This window comes from Salvelinus namaycush, chromosome 20 (genome assembly GCF_016432855.1).
Source record: "Salvelinus namaycush isolate Seneca chromosome 20, SaNama_1.0, whole genome shotgun sequence".
Classification (NCBI taxonomy): domain Eukaryota; kingdom Metazoa; phylum Chordata; class Actinopteri; order Salmoniformes; family Salmonidae; genus Salvelinus; species Salvelinus namaycush.
The window spans coordinates 37,009,030-37,030,666 of NC_052326.1; the positions used below are offsets into that span (position 1 = coordinate 37,009,030).

Here is a 21,637-nt window from a genome sequence, read left to right on the forward strand (position 1 = left end):
TTACAAATATTAATAGCCACTTTGAAAGTAAGGCATGGGTACACAAAAAAAACGATGAAAATATAAAAATTGTCATACAAAAACAATGAAAATATAAAAATTGACATATGTACTCTAGAGAGGAAAATGTACCGTTATGGATGTGACGCTGTGCAAAATAAGTATTTATATATTCGAGATTTCTTCACCAAACATCATCATAATACTTTTGGTTTCATTTGAAAATGCAGTGTACCTCAAAGAACCAAGAAATCACCAGTATCTTGAATGGTTATTGCATAGGCTATCAAAGTGCACTCGTGGGTCCCGTCTTAACCAACCATAAGTGCACAAATGTGCAAAAAAAATGCATTTGCAATTCTTTATTTGAAAAACTCTATTTTCATTGCAAATAAGAGCGCTGCATACCTTAACAATTACAGAAATATTTGCACTTTCATAATTACACCAAAGGAAAATGTTGTTATGGATGTGACATTTTGCGTTATGGATGTGACAGGGTCCCAAAAGACAGACAGCAAATTATGACACTGCACTACATTTCAAATGTACAATGTTTTAGTAATTTCATTCTAGACTGATGTTTTATTCAAAATATTAAACGTTATTTTCAATCACCTACTGAGTAACAGAATAAACATACAAAAACTAAATTCAAAGTACATTTTTTATAAACTCTTGCTTTGTATTAATCTCACACCATTTAATCTGCCAGCACAGGCTCAATGAAATGGTACCTCCTCCTGTTGTCCACAAAAGGACACAGGGACTGGACAATTTGAATTTAAGACCTTTATTATGCCATGTGATCACATACAATACTCCAGTTAGCAGAACAATGCATGATTGCAGTTCATATGAGAACATGAGGACACCCGAAATAGATCACACACACAGATAAAGATTGCCCGCTAGCTTGTTTGCTAACATAAACACACTTCGGAAGCATTAATAAGGTCATGAACATTTTATCATGATCGCGTTATGCAGTGATGCTAACTAGTGAGTCATTGATCATGTTATGAAGTGTCCGTAACGGTCACATCCGATACGCTTAGAATGAGTACTGACAAAGAGAGAAAGGAAACCAATTATACATCACCTAAGCCCTTGATGAAAGTTAGCTTTGCACAGAAAGTTTGCATACAATCATACTCGAAATGGGTCCACAATAACAATCTTTCCTCAAAAACGTTACGGATGTGACACTGCCTGTCCAAATCAGATTCTATCTTCTCTAGATTGTAGAATTCTATACTAGCACTCAATGTACAAAAATGTGTTTGATATTGTTTCATTAACCTTCCGACTTGGTCAGAAACACAGGGGGACAGATGTGAGTACCAAAAGTTCTGTGAGCCGTAGCCAAAAGCTATGAAATCTGGATGACTAAAAATACCTATTTTGAGACTTTGTATACTACTTTGTAGTAACAATAACATTCCACTTGTCAAATATAAAGGCCAAATGTAGTCTTTACCTCAAAATACACACATTCAAGGTAAATATGAAAGTAGTTTTTTCAGGTTGACCTTACTATGGAACTGCACTTCAAGGTTTCAGATTTCCTTCATTCTTCTCACCTTACCCTATCCAGCTCCCATGTATGTTGTGGTTTTTCACTATGAGCTAAAGAGGTTTAAGAAGGTATTAGGCCTACGCTTTGCAATTGCAGAGCTAGTAGTCAATGTTGTCCATAAATGAGATTTTTGGTCACTTTACCTGAAAAAAAAGTGGGGCACAGACCACCATAATACATTGTAAACAACTACCATGCTTTCATGTTTCACTACATGCTGCTAGTACAAAACAATGGTATTTTTTTCTCCATTGTACTACCATGGTACATTTTTGTAAGGGAGGAAAGCCTCCCCACTTGTGCCATTTCATGAGGATACCTGGATTACATGATGTCCACAAAAGCTATGGAGAATATACAACATTTACATTAAATGCACCAATTAATAGTCAGAGGAGTTATCAATGTAAGTGATGCAAACAAAGGTTTGCAACAACACCATTTTAAACACCTCTGTCTGATTCATTTCCTGTTTCCATATGAAAACCCACAGAGTATCACACACAGAACATGACACTTATCAGAATGTATTTTTTTAAATGTTCAAGAAACTAATTTCTGAAGTTACTCGGTACCTCCCCCAATTCTCAATCAAATCTCGCTTTTTAAAGGTGAGGGTTTTTTATTTAACCAATAAAAGTATGTGCTAGTTTGTTGCTGAAACCATGTCATTACAAATTATATGTATTATGAATTGTAATGCATCAGTCTTGTAGTAAATATGCATGTGTAGATATATTTATAAAACCCCAATAAAAATATATTTAAAGAAACCATTTCATTACTGTAATATCTAATATTGTGCAGATTCCAATGCAATACACAAACCCTTGACATATGCCTTGCTCTAACCATAATACAAAATGTATGTACTCACCTCCAGAATCCACTTGTGACAAACTTTCATATAAAATGTTCAGGAAACCGTTAACCTCCTCCCAATACACTGTATGATGTCAAGTGCTGGCTAGAATTATAGCATGTCATGTTTCATTCTTCTAAAACATTTTCCTATTTCTGCAACCGTGACCAAAGACTTCCTGTGTGACCAAAGACTTCCTGTGCAATTAACACCAACCCTTATGTTGAAACAAACTGCGCAAAAATGATCCTTCCTGGAAAATGCTTAACTTACAGCTTTGAGACATCTCTGGTCATGAGAACGTCACTGTAAATATGATATACGGAAGGTAAAACTCAATAAAAAATCTTTACCAACAACATAACTGTTGCTACCTGGGTTTGTGCAACCAATATTGTGATGTACAGTGCCTTCACACCCCTTTACTTTTTCCATGTATTGTGTTACAGCTTGAATTTGAAATGTAAATGTGTCACTGGCCTACACACAAATACACTACACACAAAACGTGCATCTTGTTTGCAATAACACACTAAAGTAAAAGTGCCAAAAATGTGCCAAAGAACTTAACATAATGCTTTGTATTCAGGACATAAAGTTTGGGGCAAATCCAACAACACATCAGAGTACCACTCCAAATTTTAAGCATGGTGGTGGCTGCATCATGTTATGGGTATGCCCGTCATCGGCAAGGACTGCATTTTTTTTAGGATAAAAATAAGTGGAATAGAGCTAAGCACATGCAAAATCCTAGAGGGAAACCTGGTTCAGTCTGCTTTCCAAAAGACAAATTCAACTTTCAGCAGGACAATAACCTAAAACACAAAGGCCAAATATACACTGTAGTTTCTTACCAAGACAACACAATGTTCCTGAGTGGCCTAGTCACAGTTTACTTAAATCTGCTTTAGAATCTACGGCAAAACTTGAAAATGGCTATCTAGCAACGATCAACAACCAACTTGACAGAGCTTGAATAATTTGAGAGAGAAATGTGCAAATATTGTACAATCCAGGTGTCCAAAGCTCTTAGACTTACCCAGAAAGACTCACAGCTGTAATCACTGCCAAAGGCGATTCTAACACATACTGACTCAGGGGTGTGAATATTTATTTAAATGGAATATTGCTGCATTTCATTTAATACAGTTGTAAAAACATGTCATTATGAGGTATTGTGTGTAGATGGGTGAGAACAAAAATATTTAATCCATTTTGAATACTTCCTGAAGGCAAAATGCACCTTCAACATACATTTGGGCCCATTACCCTTCATGTTAACTGGCATCATGTTTATAGTCAATCCTGGATGGGTGAAATATGTTCCTAACTACAAGGAAATACCAAACGGAGCGTGCTATCTATATATATTACACATACATACACACAAATAAATATACATGACTGAATTAGCAGTGGGCATTGTTTCTCAGCCTTACTTAACTATGACTTAGTTATAAAGGGATTGCAAGTTAAAACTTACGCAATTTAAATATTACATTAAGGTATATACAGTGCATTGGGAAAGTATTCAGACCCCTTCCCTTTAGACATTGGTTACGTTACAGCCTTATTCTAAAATGGATTAAATAAATTTTTGCTCCTCATCAAGCTACACACAATACCCCATAATGACAAAGCAAAAACATGTTAAGAAATGTCTGAAAATGTAAAAAATAAAAAGTATTTCAGACCCTTTGCTATGAGACTAAATTGAGCTCAGGTGCATCCTGTTTCCATTGAATATCCTTGAGATGTTTCTAAAACGTGGAGTCCACCTGTGGTAAATTCAATTGATTGGACATGATTTGGAAAAGGCACACCTATCTATATAAAAAGGTCCCACAGCTGACAGTGCATGTCAGAGCAAAACCAAGCCATGAGGTTGAAGGAATTGTCCGTAAAGCTCCGAGACTAGATTGTGTCAAGGCACAGATCTGAGGAAGGGTACTAAAAAAATAAAAAAAAGCCTGCAGCATTGAAGTTCCCCCAAGAACACAGTGATCTCCATCATTCTTAAAATGAAAAGAGGTTTGGAACCAGCAAGACTCTTCCTAGAGCTGGCTGCCCGGCCAAATCGGGAGAAGGGCCTTGGTCAGGGCCGTGACCATGAACCTGATGGCCACACTGACAGAGCTCCAGAGTTCTTCTGGGGATAGAACCTTCCAGAAGGACAACCAACTCTGCAGCACTCCACCAATCAGGCCTTTATGGTAGTGGCCAGACAGAAGCCACTCCTCAGTAAAAGGCACATGACAGCCTGCTTGGAGTTTGTCAAAAGGCACCTAAAGGACTGACCATGAGAAACAAGATTATCTGGTCTTACGAATCCAAGATTGAACACGACGGCCTGAATGCTAAGCATCAGGTCTAGCGGAAACCTGGCACCATCCCTTTGGTGAAGCATAGGTGGCAGCATCATACTGTGTGGATGTTTTTCAGTGGCAGGGAGACTAAGCCAAGATCGAGGGAAAGATTAAAGCGCAAAGTACAGAGATCCTTGATGAAAACATGCTCCAGAGCGCTCAGGACAAGTTCACCTTCCAACAGCACAACGACCCGAAGTAAATTATTTATTTATTAAATTTAACGTTTAATATGTTTGCAAACATTTCTAAAAACCTGTTTTTTCTTTGTCATTTTGGGGTATTGTGTGTCGATTGACAAAATGTACTCAGTTTCAGAATAAGGCTGTAAAGTAACAAAATGGAGAAAGTAAATGGGTCTAAATAAATTGTCAAATGCACTGTACTTGCAATGTGGGTAGAGCTCAACAAATCAGTCAGAATCAATTAAATATGCAGAAGTTAAAATGGGATGTATTCAAGCAGAGTTAGACAAATTTCCACTTGAAGAACAATTTAATGACAAAGCTTTTGAGTTAGAACAGTTCGTTTATCTCCCATCCAAGATCAACAGTCACAATCAAAATTCTACATCATTCAATAATGTAAAAATGTATGCCCAGTGAAACATGTTACCAAATGTTTAATTCAATCACTTCAAACAGTTTAACAGAAACAAATAAAGTAGTTATGCATTTCCCACATTGACAGATACTCCCTATATTTAGGCTGGACTGAATGTTCAAAACCAACCCCTGCCCCTATTGGACAATGTGTTAGGTGTAGTTGGACAGTAAGTCAGTCATCTGTATGCTTAAACAAGTGAAAATGAGACATTTGGTAGAATAAAGACAGTAATTTGAAATATACAGCTTTCAAAAACAGTTGTTTCACAGATGGACAGACATGGCTGTCTCACCTAAACACAAATCTAAAAAGGTTAATCATTTAAAAATGAAATGCACTCATCCAGAACCTGATTCTATACAAGACATCCTCAGGTTTGGACTGAGTTCAGACTGTCAGACACTCACTTTCTCTCAGCGGTCCTGGAGCGGCTGAAAAAAAAAATACAGAAGTTGTCAGAAACAAGAATAACTTGCACAATGCATTACTACAATCCATAGGCCTAAAAAATACAAGTCTATATAGGAAGACGCCTGTCAATACACAGACGCCAGTGAACACACGCACACACATTTACCTCCGAGACCTTGAGAAGGATCTTGAAGGTTTTTGGTTCCTGTTTCTGGAGATAGACCTTTCTCTTCTTCGGTCTCTTGACAGAGACCTAGAGAAGAACAAGTTAGTGTTTCCAAAGTACTGACATGTATTCAGATATATCAGGATTATTACATTTGAACAACAGTCACTTGAAACTAGACAGCCCCAATTAGTATCAACAATGTGAGAACCATGTGTACTAGGGGTGTAACGGTACACGTAGTGAGGAAGCGCTGTTCAGTCAACCCTGTGAACCTGAATACAGAAAATAAACACTGCATTGTAGGCCTATGCACCTCGAGTAAATATCTATGGCTTACGTTAACTAGACCCCATGGGGCTTCCCAAGCTGCGCAGCGGTATAAGGCACTGCATCGCAGTGCTTGAAGCGTCACTACAGACCTGGGTTTGATCCCAGGATGTCATAACCGTGAGTCCCATAGGGCAGCGCACAATTGGCCCAGCGTCGTCCAGGTTAGGGGAGGGTTTGGCCAGGGATGGGCATTACTTGGCTCATCGCACTCTAGCGACTCGTTGTGGCGGGCCGTGTGCCTGTAAGCAGACTTCGGTCATCAGCTGAACTGTGTTTTCTGCGACACATTGGTGCGGCTGGCTTCCGGGTTACGCAAGCATGTGTTAAGCGCGGTTTGGCGGGTTATGTTTCGGAGAACGCATGGCTCGACCGTCGCCTCTCCCGAGCCGTTGGGGAATTGCAGCAATGAGACAAAATCGTAATTGGATAAGGCCAGACGGATTACCAGGACGTGTACTGCGAGCTTGCGCTGACCAACTGGCAAGTGTCTTCACTGATATTTTCAACCTCTCCCTGTCCGAGTCTGTAATACCAACATGTTTTAAGCAGACGACCAGTCCCTGGGCCCAAGAACACTAAGGTAACCTGCCTAAATGACTACCGACCCGTAGCACTACCGACCCGTAGCATTCACGTCTGTAGCCATGAAGTGCTTTGAAAGGCTGGTCATGGCTCACATCAACACCATTATCCCAGAAACTCCAAACCCACTCCAATTTGCATACCACCCCAACAGATCCACAGATGAGTGCAATAGAGATTGTATCCACACTGCCCTTCCCCACCTGGACAAAAGGAACACCTATGTTAGAATGCTATTCATTGCCTACAGCTCAGCGTTCAACACCACAGTACCCTCACAGCGCATCAATAAGCTAAGGACCTTGGGAATAAACACCTCCCTCTGCAACTGGATCCTGGACTTCCTGACAGGCCACCCCCAGGTGGTAAGGGTAGGCAACAACACATCCGCCACGCTGATCCTCACCACAGGAGCCAGTCAGGGTGCGTGCTCAGTCCCCTCCTATACTCCCTGTTCACCCACAACTGCACAGCGGATTACCGACAACAATGAGACACCCTATAGGGAGGTGGTCAGAGACCTGGCCGTGTGGAGCCAGGACAACAACCTCTCCCTCAACGTGATGAAGACAAAAGGAGATGATTGTGGACTACAGGAAAAGGAGGACCGAGCACACACACACTCATCAACAGGGCTGTAGTGGAGCAGGTTGAGAGCGTCAAGTTCCTTGGTATCAACAAACTAACATGGTCCAAGCACACCAATACAGTCGTGAAGAACCTATTCCCCTTCAGGAGACTGAAAAGACTTGGCATAGGTCCTCAGATACTCAAAAGGTTCTACAGCGGCACCATCGAGAGCATCCTGACTGGTTGCATCACTGCCTGGTATGGCAACTGTTCGGCCGCCGACCGCAAGGCACTACAGAGGGTAGTGCGTACGTCCCAGTACATCACTGGAGCCAAGCTTCCTGCCATCCAAGACCTCTATACCAGATGGTGTAAGAGGAAGGCCCTAAAAATGGTCAAAGACTCCAGCCACCCTAGTCAGACTCTCGGCTACTGCACAGCAAGCGGTACCGGAGCGCCATGGCTAGGTCCAAGAGGCGTCTAAACAGCTTCTACCCCCAAGCCATAAGACTCCTGAACATCTAATCAAATAGCTACCAAGAATATTTGCATTCCCCCCCTTTTACACCACTGCTACTATGCACAGCCACTTTAACTCTACATGTACACTACCGTTCAAAAATTTGGGGTCACTTAGAAATGCCCATGTAAAAATAAAAAAGACATTTTTGTCCATTAAAATAAATTGTTACACAATGTTCTATACTGTATTTCTAATGTTGTAAATGACTATTGTAGCTGGAAATGGCAGATTTCTTTAGGCGTACAGAGGCCCATTATCAGCAACCATCACTCCTGTGTTCCAATGACAAGTTGTGTCATTTTAAAAAGGCTAATTGATCATTAGAAAACCTTTTTTGCAATTATGTTAGCATAGTTAAACTGTTGTATTGATTAAAGAAGCAATAAAACTGGCCTTTAGACTAGTTGAGTATCTGGAGCATCAGCATTTGTGGGTTCGATTACTAGCTCAAAATGGCCAGAAACAAATAACTTTCTTCTAAAACTGTAAATGAGAACTTGTTTAACTGGCCTACCTGGTGAAATAAAATAAAAACTTGTCAGTCTATTCTTCTGAGAAATTAAGGATATTTCATGTGAGAAATTGCCAAGAAACTGAAGATCTCGTACAACGCTGTGTACTATTCCCTTCAAAGAACACAGCAAACTGGCTCTAACCAGAATAGTGGGAGGCCCCGGTGCACAACTGAGCAAGAGGACAAGTACATTATTGTCTAGTTTGAGAAACAGACGCCTCTCACATCCTCAACTGGCAGCTTCTTAAATAGTACGCGCAAAACATTAGTCTCAACGTCAGTGAAAAGGCGACTCCGGGATACTGGCCTTCTAGGCAGAGTTCCTCTGTCCAGTGTCTGTTCTTTTGCCCATCTTAATCTTTTATTTTTATTGGACAGTCTGAGATATGTTTTTTTCTTTGCAACTCTGCCTAGAATGCCAGCATCCCGGAGTCGCCTCTTCACTGTTGACATTGAGACTGGTGTTTTGCGGGTACTATTTAAATTAAGCTGCCAGTTGAGGACTTGAGGCATCTGTTTCTCAAACTAGGTAGGCCAGTTGAGAACAAGTTATCATTTAGTTTCAGAAAAAAAAGAAGAAATCTAGCCATTTTGAGCCTGTAATCAAACCCCAAAATTCTGATACTCCAGATACTCAACTAGTCTAAAGGCCCGAAAAAATGGTAGACCTCCACAAGTCTGGTTCATCCGTGGGAGCAATTTCCAAACGCCTGAAGGTTCCACGTTCATCTGTACAAACAATAGTACGCAAGTATAAACACCATGGGACCACGCAGCCGTCATACCGCTCAGGAAGGAGATGTGTTCTGTCTCCTAGAGATGAACATACTTTGGTGCGAAAAGTGCAAACCAATCCCAGAACAGCAAAGGACCATGTGAAGATGCTGGAGGAAAAAGGTACAAAAGTATCTATATCCACAGTAAAACGAGTCCTATATCGACATAACCTGAAAGGCTGCTCAGCAAGTTAGAAGCCACTGCTCCAAAACCGCCATAAAGCCAGACTACGGTTTGCAACTGCACGCGGGGACAAAGATCGTACTTTTTGGAAAAATGTCCTCTGGTCTGATGAAACAAAAATATAACTGTCTGACCATAATGACCGCTGTTATGTTTGGAGGAAGAAGGGCGAGGCTTGCAAGCCGAAGAACACCATCCCAACCGTGAAGCACGGGGTGGCAGCATCATGTTGTGGGAGTGCTTTGCTGCAGGAGGGACTGGACACTTCACAAAATAGATGGAATCATGAGACAGGAAAATTGTGGATATATTGGAGAAACATCTGAAGACATCAGTCAGGAAGTTACAGCTTAGTCGCAATCGGGTCTTCCAAATGGACAATGACCCCAAGCATACTTCCAAAGTTGTGGCAAAATGGCTTAAGAACAACAAAGTCAAGGTATTGGAATGGCCATCACAAAGCCCTGACCTCAATCATATAGAACATTTGTGGGCAGAACTGAAAGATTGTGCGAGCAAGGATGCCTTCAAACTTGACTCAGTTACACCAACTCTGTCTGGAGGAATGGGCCAAAATTCACCCAACTTATTGTGGGAAGCTTGTGGAAGGCTACCCGAAACATTTGACACAAATTAAACACTAATTGAGTGTATGTATTGTGGGAAGCTTGTGGAAGGCTACCCGAAACATTTGACCCAAATTAAACACTAATTGAGTGTATGTAAACTTCTGACCAACTGGGAATGTGAAGAAAGAAAAAAGCTGAAATAAATAACTATTATTCTGACATTTCACATTCTTAAAATGAAGTGGTGATCCTAACTGACCTAAAACAGGGAATTTTTTACTAGGGTTAAATGTCAGGAATTGTGAAAAACTGAGTTTAAATGTATTTGGCTAAGGTGTATGTAAACTTCCAACTTCAACTGTAAGAATTTCATTGTAAGGTCTACCCCTGTTGTATTCGGCGCATGTGACTCATAAAATTTGATTTATTTTAGTTTTGAATAATGGGTTGGTATTCCTGATTGTGCTTTCATCAAGCATTACAGGACTCATGATCATACATGTAAATAAGGAATAGCACCACTTTGTAGTTTATTAAATAAACATTTACTACAGAAACTGTTGGCATTTAATTTTCCCGCTGTACCGAAACAGAACCGTAACCCCATGGGTTTGGTGTACTGTTACACCCCTAATCTGTACTAGACCGATCTACTATTGGGTAGATACAGTGGGGCAAAAAAGTATTTAGTCAGCCACCAATTGTGCAAGTTCTCCCACTTAAAAAGATGAGGCCTGTAATTTTCATCATAGGTACACTTCAACTATGACAGACAAAATGAGATTTTCTCTCCAGAAAATCACATTGTAGGAGTTTTTATGAATTTATTTGCAAATTATGGTGGAAAATAAGTATTTGGTCACCTACAAACAAGCAAGATTTCTGGCTCTCACAGACCTGTAACTTCTTATTTAATAAGAGGCTCCTCTGTCCTCCACTCGTTACCTGTATTAATGGCAGCTGTTTGAACTTGTTATCAGTATAAAAGACACCTGTCCACAACCTCAAACAGTCACACTCCAAACTCCACTATGGCCAAGACCAAAGAGCTGTCAAAGGACACCAGAAACAAAATTGTAGACCTGCACTAGGCTGGGAAGACTGAATCTGCAATAGGTAAGCAGCTTGGTTTGAAGAAATCAACTGTGGGAGCAATTATTAGGAAATGGAAGACATACAAGACCACTGATAATCTCCCTCGATCTGGGGCTCCACGCAAGATCTCACCCCGTGGGGTCAAAATGATCACAAGAACGGTGAGCAAAAATCCCAGAACCATGCGGGGGGACCTAGTGAATGACCTGCAGAGAGCTGGGACCAAAGTAACAAAGCCTACCATCAGTAACACACTACGCCGCCAGGGACTCAAATCCAAAGCCCGTCTGAAGTTTGCTAGAGAGCATTTGGCGGATCCAGAAGAAGATTGGGAGAATGTCATATGGTCAGATGAAACCAAAATATAACTTTTTGGTAAAAACTCAACTCGTCGTGTTTGGAGGACAAAGAATGCTGAGTTGCATCCAAAGAACACCATACCTACTGTGAAGCATGGGGGTGGAAACATCATGTTTTGGGGCTGTTTTTCTGCAAAGGGACCAGGACGACTGATCCGTGTAAAGGAAAGAATGATTGGGGCCATGTATCGTGAGATTTTGAGTGAAAACCTCCTTCCACCAGCAAGGGTATTGAAGATGAAACGTGGCTGGGTCTTTCAGCATGACAATGATCCCAAACACACCGCCCGGGCAACGAAGGAGTGGCTTCGTAAGAAGCATTTCAAGGTCCTGGAGTGGCCTAGCCAGTCTCCAGATCTCAACCCCATAGAAAATCTTTGGAGGGAGTTGAAAGTCCGTGTTTCCCAGCAACAGCCCCAAAACATCACTGCTCTAGAGGAGATCTGCATGGAGGAATGGGTCAAAATACCAGCAACAGTGTGTGAAAATCTTGTGAGGACTTACAGAAAACGTTTGACCTCTGTCATTGCCAACAAAGGGTATATAACAAAGTATTGAGATAAACTTTTGTTATTGACCAAATACTTATTTTCCACCATAATTTGCAAATAAATTCATAAAAAATCCTACAATGTGATTTTCTTTTCTCATTTTGTCTGTCATAGTTGAAGTGTACCTATGATGAAAATTACAGGCCTCATCTTTTTAAGTGGGAGAACTTGCACAATTGGTGGCTGACTAAATACTTTTTTGCCCCACTGTATATTCATATTTGTTTAGAAGACTATAGTTAGTTACCACAACACTGATTACGTTGGAGGCTGGGGTAAAGAGGCACTTAGGCTCACCTGCTGCGACTGCGGCTGAAGCTCCTCCTCCTAGGAGAGCTGGAGGTGGATGGAGCAGGAAAAACAGTTAATACAGTGCATAAAGGCATCAACTCCAATCAAATATGGCATTCCTTATCCCCGAAGAAACACCATTCCAATCATTTAACAATACCACACAGCCTTCCTCTTTCTGCAGACAGATCAGAATAGGACATCCTCTCTGCACCCATGCTAGAGGACAGAATGCTTGGACAACCAACTGAGGTCAAAATGAGACCTCTTATAAAACCAAGTGAGACAATGAATTAGAGAGAACATTTAAGTACAGGTATGTAGACTTAAGCTACATACTGTACTGTTTGTTGCATAGATGTACATAGGGCACACTACCAATATTGGACCTCATACAGTTCATGCTAACCAGGGCAGCTCCAAGACCACAGAACTTTTGAGTTTAAGGATAAAAGCTTTATTTGTGATCTATGGGAGGGGGATTCAAGATTCTTATTATTGTACTCACAAGTTGATGTTTGAAACTAAATTCAAATGACAATTTCCATGACCGCCAATTTCATATCATCAAGCAGCTGTAAAACCAAACCTGTGGTAAGCATGACACTACAAAAAGCAGGAGAAAAGGAACTTACTATTTTTTCAGGTTTGGACACAAGATAGAAATGACGCAAGGAAGCCAGACTGATGGCGAGGGAGGTAGAATTTGCAGAGAGGATTTGCCACAAGTTGCAAGTGTTGGAGATATGAAGTTGGTTGGCTGGAGGGGGTACAGTAGTTGTAGATTTTCCCTGTCTTTTTGGGGTTAGCCGAGGGCTGCTGTGCTGCTTGTAGGTAGTTGTGTTGATAATTGGGGAAAGGAGTTAAAATCGCTGATTGGTCGGAATTGTGAGGTGGGCTGCGACGATGCCGATCGGGTTAAGGTTGGAGGAGGCTGAGAGCTGCATGCTCAGGAACCAATAGGCTGGAACATGACAGGCCATGCCTGGGTCATGTGACACGGCACCAGCCAAGCTGATTGGGTGGGGCACGGTGCTGGCGCTGGTCAGTGGTCACATGATGCTGTAAGAGGACTAGTTGACTGTCTGAGAGGGTGGTGAGAAGAGGGATGGTGATGACTCTGCAACGGGGTTTATTTTTATTAATATAGATAGAAAAAAATCAAACTGAGAAAAGTGAAACAAAACTAACATCCATATAGTAATCAAACAAGTGTCCCCTTTATCGGAATTTGTTCCAATAATCTAAAATGTCATTTCAAAAATGTATTGCCTAGATCTAAACAAATGATGCCTGAATTAAGCCTTTCAAAATCACCTAAATTGTCGCTGTTAAAAGGGGACCCAATCCCGGCGATGAGTAAATTAACATTTCCCAGCTCTGATTGTGTCCATAGTAAAAAAATAAATATCGTATCACGGCACTAACCAACCTACAGTGCGGGATCGTGTGTCAGGTCCAAGCGTTTAAATTGAAATTATAGTACATATGGAACAGTTGGAAGTGAGGGAGATGTGATGGAGGGGTTGATTGGCAAGGTAGGTGATAAACACTTGTAGGACTACATGTTAAAAGTGGGTGAGAATAAGTGTAGGTGAGAGGTGATGTATTATACCGGCGTCTGACAGGCGGGCTCCCACGGCGCCTGCTGCTGTAGTCTTCACGTCCAGGGCGACGGCTCCTCGAGCGTTTATCCCCATTGGACAATTCAACTCTCACTCTGCAGCCACACAGCGTCCTGTTCACATGGAGCAATAACAGAATCACAAGTTAAACTGGAATATTCTTTCAATGTTTGTATGTCATGAGCTATGACCCAAATAATCAAGTGAATTTCCCCTTCAGGCCTACCGTCCATCCAGTTCTCTCACAGCATCGGTTGCATCTCTGGGATCCTCAAACTCGACAAAGGCAAAGCCTGGGGGGTTCCTGGCCACCCACACACTCCGCAGAGGGCCATAGTACACAAACGCCCTCTCCAACTCAGTCTTGTTACCACTGTTGCCCAAGTTCCCTACATACACCTTGCAATCCAGAGGACAATCTCTGAGATGAGCAGGTTCTGAGAGTGAAAGGTTAGAGAGGAAAATTAAATAATCTAGATGAGATCCAGTCATGCACAATTACATTCATGAATATATTATGAAACCCATATATCGTGATTTGTGACAACGCTGTAAGTGCCAAGCAGTTATTTTCATTTTCAGATCAGGAGACCGGAAAAGACGATGGATGCATAGCTAATTACCTCCCATCTCTCGACGGATCCTGGTTTCCTTTGAAGGGCTGACGAAATAATAAATAAACTGGAACAAAAGAGGGAGTCTTGATTAGTTAGCTAGGTACCGGACAAGTTATAGTGCTTAGCCAACGTTAGCCAATATTAACGTTAGGTTTCGACCTTGCTACTTTGCTAGCTATAGCTAAGTAGTTAACGAAACAACGAGATTGATTAAATACAGCTTAATACGATTGATAGTTACACCTTTAAGTAAAAAGTGCATGGTTACATGCATTTAAAAATTACAGTTAGTAAAAAAAAAAGACATTATTAAATTGTATCACTCTAGTTAGCCAATGATGTTCATTGTTAGTTTCCATTAGCTAGCAGCCACATTAGCCATGGAGGCGCATCAGGGTAAGCTAGCTAGCTGGCTTTTGTTGACGGTTCAATTTAACTGAAGATAAACTATTTTACAGTGCATGCTATTAAATCTTAAATTGTTTTCATTCCAAGTTCCATGAATCGAAATGTTACCAGTTATGTATTGGTCAAAGTCTCCAATTACAGCTCCGAAGAATCTTTGCTAGCAGCAGAAAAAGTCCACAAGGCGTTCGAAAATGGCGTTGACCGGAAATAAATCATCTTGCTAGCCAGTTTGTGGCAAAAATATTAGAGAAAGGCCTCATCCAGCAGACTGTCGACCAATCGCGTTGACGTTGTCATGCTGCGTCACACGGTTTCTAAACTAATCGTCACGCAATCCCTTCTCAATGTAAGGGAATGAGTCGAGAAACCTGCCCGTTTTCCTCAAAAGTACGTACTGTCACGATTCCAAAGCTATATGATAGTAGAGAGAACAAGTGAATTATCTCACATGTCGGAAAATATGTGTAATGTTGTACTTCTTGTTGATAAAATTCATACTAATGTTGGGTTTTCGAGCTAGCGCCCAATTGACTCCCATTCACTACTTGAAGGAGAACTTTCTTTGCCTCATAGTCGCCCACAATGTACTATCAATTCAAGGGCTTTATTGGCATGGGAAACAAATGTTAACATTGCCGAAGCAAGTGATGTAGGTAATAAACAAAAGTGAAATAAACAATAAAAATGAACAGTAAACATTACACTCACAGAAGTTCCAAAATAATAAAGGCATTTCAAATGTCATATTATGTATATATACACATAATATAGCCCATTAACGATGCATGGGCAACGTACACAATTGGCGTTATTAATACGACTCCAATGGAGTTTTCCCATTTCCTCAAAAGTCTATCTGCTGGGGTTAGTAAAGAAAGTGCTCTACCCTAGCCTATCGCCGTCTACTTGAGTGGAGTAGTATGACTATACCGTCTCTGGTATGACTACATGAACAAGTATTTTTTTCTTCAATAAAAAGCGCTGTGTAGAGAGACCAATGATGTATACTGAGCAAAAATTGTAACGCAACATGTAAAGTGTTGGTCCCACGTTTCATGAGCTGAAATGAAATATCCCAGAAATGTTCCATATGCACAAAAAGCTTATTTCTCTAAAATGTTGTGCACAAATTTGTTTACATCCCTGTTGGTGAGCATTTATCCTTTACCAAGGTAATCCATCTACCTGACAGGTGTGGCATATCAAGAAGCTGATTAAACAACATGATCATTACACAGGTGCACCTTGTGCTGGGGACCAAAAAACTAAATTTTGTCACACAACACAATGCCACAGATGTCTCAAGTTTTGAGGGACCGTGCAATTGGCATGCTGACTGCAGGAATGTCCACCAGAGCGGTTTCCAGAGAACTGAATGTTCATTTCTCTACCATAAGCCACCTCCAATGTCATTTTAGGGAATTTGGCAATATGTCCAACTGGCCTCACAACCACATGTAACCACGCCAGCCCAATTTACTGATTTCCTTCTATTGCAGGGTATGTAATGTAGAATACATTAGTATTGTTTATCCAGCATTTATGACAGGGTTTCCCAAACTCGGTCCTGCAATTTATGCTTTGGCCACAAATACGAGTATGGGATGAGTCAACAGCATTATTTGGGTATGAGTTAACAGAATATGGATTTTTAAAAGTGCGATTTTCACTGAACAGTTATTTTAACACAGTAATATGAGATTATATTTGATATTGCAAATTATAAACCGGGTAGTTTGGGTCCTGGATGTTGATTGGCTGAAACAGCATTTCAGCCGTGTGTATATCAGACAATATACATCTGGTATGACCCAACAATACTTGTTAACTTTTCTATTTATGTTGGTAACCAGTTTATAATAGCAATAAGGCACCTTGGGAGTTTGTGGTATATGGCCAATATACCACCAAGTGCGTGCACACATAGCGGGTCCCATACTGGCAATAAATTGTATCTACTTTCACACCTGAATGTAATTCAATGTTTACAGAGGAAACACTGCAATGTTTTCTCAGAGGGACTAAGCCTCACACCAAAAGGCATTTCTCAGCTTCCAATGTAATGGCTATAAAATAGAACAAGGCAACCATAAACATGTCATCCCCCACGAATGATGGAGCACCCCCCCTTGGGCCAATTAGTGACAATTATTCTAATTTATGTTGGGTGATTTAATGAGAGAGAGAAACAAACAATCAAGTGTTGCTGTTACTATAACTCCACCCACCCTTGGTCCAATTAGTGTAATTTTATAAATGCCGGATGTTGACGGCAAGAAGCATTATTCATCCACGATTCGTCAATATGGGAAAACAGGGCAGGATATATGCTTGTTCAAAGTTTGGTGGGGGACAAAAGGTCAACTTTGCAGAAAATATAATGTTCGGAGCTTATAGGTCCTTATGGGAAAGTTGTTCCTCATGAGGGACTCCATTTGCTGTATGTACAATATGTAATGACTGTAGCTCAAACGGGACAGGAGATATGCTTGTTCAAAGTTTGGAATTTCAGTTGATTACTATAGAGGCCCCTTGGGCCAATCAGTGTAATTTTGTAAATGCAGAATCTCGATGGCTGTCACGACTTCCGCCGAAGTTGGCTCCCCTGCCTGTTCGGTCGGTGCTCGGCGGTCGTCGTCACCGTCCTACTAGCCGCCACCGATCCCTTTTTCGTTTGTCTGTTTGTTTTGTCTTATTAGTTTCACCTGTGTTTCTGTTGTTTTCGTAAATGAGCTTCCCTATATTTAGTAGGTAGACCCGCCCTTGTTTTGTGCGGGATTGTCTTTATGTTACGTGTGTGTGTTTTGGGTTATCGTGTTGTTCTCTGCGCCCTGGATGTTTGGGCTTATCATTTTTTGTGCATTAGTAAAAGGAATATTTTTTCCAAGTGGATCTCTCTCTGCGTCTGATTCCTTCACCCACCTAGTCCCGCGTGACAGAATCCCGCACCAAAACAAATGGAATCAGCAGGAGCAGCCGCATCTCCTCTCCCATCGATGGAGGAAAGGGTCCTCCATCATACCAGTGTTCTCCACAGGATTGGGTCAGCTATGGACCAAATGATGGAGAGGATGGATCGATGGGAGAGGAGTGGCCTTCCCACCTCATCTCCAGCACCCCCTCCTCCAGCACCTCCTGTTCCTGCTACCGCATCCGGCTCCGGGGCTCTTCGGCTGGCGCTCCCACGGGAGTATGATGGAACGGCGGCGGGGTGTCAGGGTTTCCTTCTCCAACTGGCACTTTACCTGGCGACCGTTCGTCCTACTCCCTCCGGAGAGGAGAGCGTGAGCGCCCTCGTCTCCTGTCTGACTGGACGAGCTCTCGAGTGGGCCAACGCAGTGTGGAATGGCCCAGACTCGGCGAGGGATCATTACCCTGAGTTCACCCGCCGATTCCGAGCTGTTTTTGACCACCCACCAGAGGGTCGTCCGGCGGGTGAACGGCTGTTCCACCTGCGTCAGGAGACGAGGACTTTGCCCTGGAGTTCAGGACCTTGGCCGCAGGAGCAGGGTGGAACGACAGGGCCTTAATAGACCATTTCCGATGTAGCCTTAGGGAGGACGTCCGCAGGGAGCTAGCGTGTCGGGACACCACCCTCACGCTGGATGAACTCATTGACATGGCCATCCGTCTCGACAACCTTCTGGCTGCCCGCGGACGTTCGGAACAGGTCCTGTCGTTTCCACCTCCCAGCCCTCCTGCTCCTATCCCTATGGAGTTAGGGGGGCAGCGTCGAGGGGGACCGGAGGAGGAGTGTCCTCCTGCACCAGTTGTGGTCGGCGAGGGCACACGGCCGACCGGTGCTGGAGGAACTCGTCTGGGAGTCGGGAGGGCAGGCGGAGCACTACTCGATCACCCCAGGTGAGTCAGCACCAGACTTACCCAGAGCTTCCTGTCGGTCATATGTATGTGTTAACCTCTTTCCCCGGGTTTTCTCCCTCTCTACAGCATAAGGCGCTAGTCGATTCAGGCGCAGCTGGGAATTTCATAGATCGGGGGCTCGCGTTAAGGCTAGGGATTCCCCTTGTGTCGTTAGACATACCTTTCCCCGTGCACTCCTTAGATAGCCGACCATTAGGGTCAGGAATGGTCAGGGAGGCCACGGTACCACTGGACATGGTAACGCAGGGTAGTCATAAGGAGCAGATTAGTCTGTTCCTTATCGACTCACCTGCGTTTCCAGTGGTGTTGGGAATTCCCTGGCTAGCTCAGCACAACCCGGTGATTTCCTGGCGACAGGGGGCTCTTAAGGGGTGGTCAGAGGAGTGTTCAGGCAGGTGTATAGGAGTTGCCGTTGGTGCGACTACGGTGGAGAGTCTAGACCAGGTTTCCACCGTGCGCATTCCCTCTGAATATGCCGATTTGGCTATCGCCTTCAGTAAAAAGAAGGCGACCCAATTACCACCCCATCGTAGAGGGGACTGCGCGATAAACCTCCTGGAGAATGCTGCACTTCCTAGGAGTCACGTGTATCCTTTGTCCCAAGAGGAGACAGTAGCTATGGAGACATATGTTACTGAATCACTGGGACAGGGATACATTCGGCCCTCCGCATCACCTGTCTCCTCGAGCTTCTTTTTTGTGAAGAAGAAAGATGGCGGTTTACGCCCGTGCATTGATTATCGAGGTCTAAATTCCATCACAGTGGGGTTTAGTTACCCACTACCTCTCATCGCTACGGCGGTGGAATCATTTCACGGGGCGCGCTTCTTCACAAAATTGGACCTGAGGAGTGCGTATAATCTGGTGCGTATCCGGGGAGGAGATGAGTGGAAAACCGCATTTAGTACTACATCTGGCCATTATGAGTACCGTGTCATGCCATATGGGTTGAAAAATGCTCCAGCTGTTTTTCAATCCTTCGTAGATGAGATTCTCCGAGACCTGCTAGGGCAGGGAGTGGTAGTGAACATCGATGAAATCTTGATCTACTCTTGATCTACTGATCTGCATGTGTCTCTGGTGCGTAAGGTACTTGGGCGACTGCTGGAGCATGACCTGTATTGCAAGGCGGAGAAATGTGAGTTCTTCAAACAGGCCGTTTCCTTCCTGGGTTATCGTATTTCCACCTCCGGGGTGGTGATGGAGGATGACCGCGTTACAGCCGTGCGTAATTGGCCGACTCCGACCACGGTGAAAGAGGTGCAGCGGTTTTTAGGGTTTGCCAATTACTACCGGAGGTTTATCCGGGGTTTTGGTCAGGTGGCTGCTCCCATTACCTCACTGCTGAAGGGAGGACCGGTGCGCTTGCGTTGGTCAGCAGAGGTGGAGAGAGCTTTCAGTCATCTGAAGGAGCTGTTCACCAATGCGCCCTTGTTGGCGCATCCGGACCCCTCTTTAGCGTTCAAAGTGGAGGTGGACGCGTCCGAGGCGGGGGTCGGGGCCGTGCTGTCCCAGCGATCGGGCGTACCACCCAAGCTCCGCGCTTGTGACTTCTTTTCGAGGAAGCTCGGTCCGGCGGAGCGAAACTATGACGTGGGGGACCGGGAGTTGTTAGCTGTAGTCAAGGCTCTGAAGGTGTGGAGACATTGGCTTGAGGGGGCGAAACACCCTTTTCTCATCTGGACTGACCATCGTAATCTCGAGTACATCCGGGCAGCGAGGAGACTAAATCCGCATCAGGCTAGATGGGCCATGTTTTTCACCCGGTTTCAGTTCACCATCTCGTACCGACCAGGCTCCCAAAACACCAAAGCCGACGCGCTGTCCCGCCTCTATGATACCGAGGAGCGGTCCGTTGAGCCAACTCCCATCATTCCACCTTCATGTCTCGTGGCACCGGTGGTATGGGAGGTGGACGCGGAGATAGAGAGAGCCTCACGGTTAGAGCAGGCCCCCCCTAACTGTCCAGCGGGGGCTCAGTACGTGCCGGGGGGGGTCCGGGATAAGCTAATCCGTTGGGCTCATACTCTCCCCTCCTCGGGTCATCCTGGCATCGAGAGGACAGTGCGGAGTCTTAGAGGGAGATACTGGTGGCCCACGTTGGCTAAGGACGTGAGATTTTATGTCTCCTCCTGCTCGGTGTGCGCTCAGAGCAAGGCTCCTCGGCACTTGCCTAGAGGGAAGTTACAGCCCCTCCCCGTTCCACAACGGCCGTGGACACACTTATCGGTGGACTTTCTTACCGATCTTCCCCCGTCCCAGGGAAGTACTACGATCCTGGTCGTTGTGGATCGGTTTTCTAAGTCCTGCCGTCTCATCCCATTGCCCGGTCTCCCTACGGCCCTGCAGACTGCGGAGGCCTTGTTTACCCATGTCTTCCGGCACTATGGGGTGCCTGAGGACATCGTTTCTGATCGGGGCCCCCAATTCACGTCCAGAGTTTGGAGGGCGTTTATGGAGAGACTGGGGGTCTCGGTCAGCTTGACCTCGGGTTTTCACCCCGAGAGTAATGGGCAGTGGAGCGCGTAAACCAGGATGTGGGCAGGTTTCTGCGGTCATATTGCCGGGACCGGCCTGGTGAGTGGGCGAGGTATGTTCCTTGGGCTGAGCTCGCTCAGAACTCCCTCCGCCACTCCTCAACGAACATGTCCCCGTTTGAGTGTGTGTTAGGTTACCAGCCGGTCCTGGCCCCATGGCATCAGAGCCAGACCGAGGCTCCTGCGGTAGAGGAATGGGTACAGTGCTCCAAGGACACCTGGAAAGCCGTC

At 43.7% G+C, this 21,637-nt stretch overlaps 1 protein-coding gene across 2 annotated transcripts; it reads right to left on the reverse strand.

Annotated features, from left to right (window-relative positions):
* Nucleotides 1-5,283: 5,283 nt before the first annotated feature.
* Nucleotides 5,284-15,194, reverse strand: LOC120065315 (serine/arginine-rich splicing factor 3-like). Of its 2 annotated transcripts, none has more exons than XM_039016215.1 (7): nt 15,096-15,194; nt 14,586-14,643; nt 14,189-14,399; nt 13,953-14,075; nt 12,344-12,382; nt 5,991-6,077; nt 5,284-5,844 (listed from the first exon to the last, which is right to left on the reverse strand). In XM_039016215.1, the coding sequence occupies exons 2-7, from the start codon at nt 14,590-14,592 to the stop codon at nt 5,817-5,819; spliced, it is 495 nt and encodes a 164-aa protein (XP_038872143.1). In that variant the 5' UTR covers nt 14,593-14,643; nt 15,096-15,194; the 3' UTR covers nt 5,284-5,816. The 2 variants fall into 2 exon arrangements, 1 of the variants encoding a protein (XP_038872143.1); XR_005478659.1 differs by lacking the exon at nt 5,284-5,844 and adding an exon at nt 12,973-13,457 and having other exon boundaries at nt 6,007-6,077.
* Between the last annotated feature and the right edge of the window lie 6,443 nt (nt 15,195-21,637).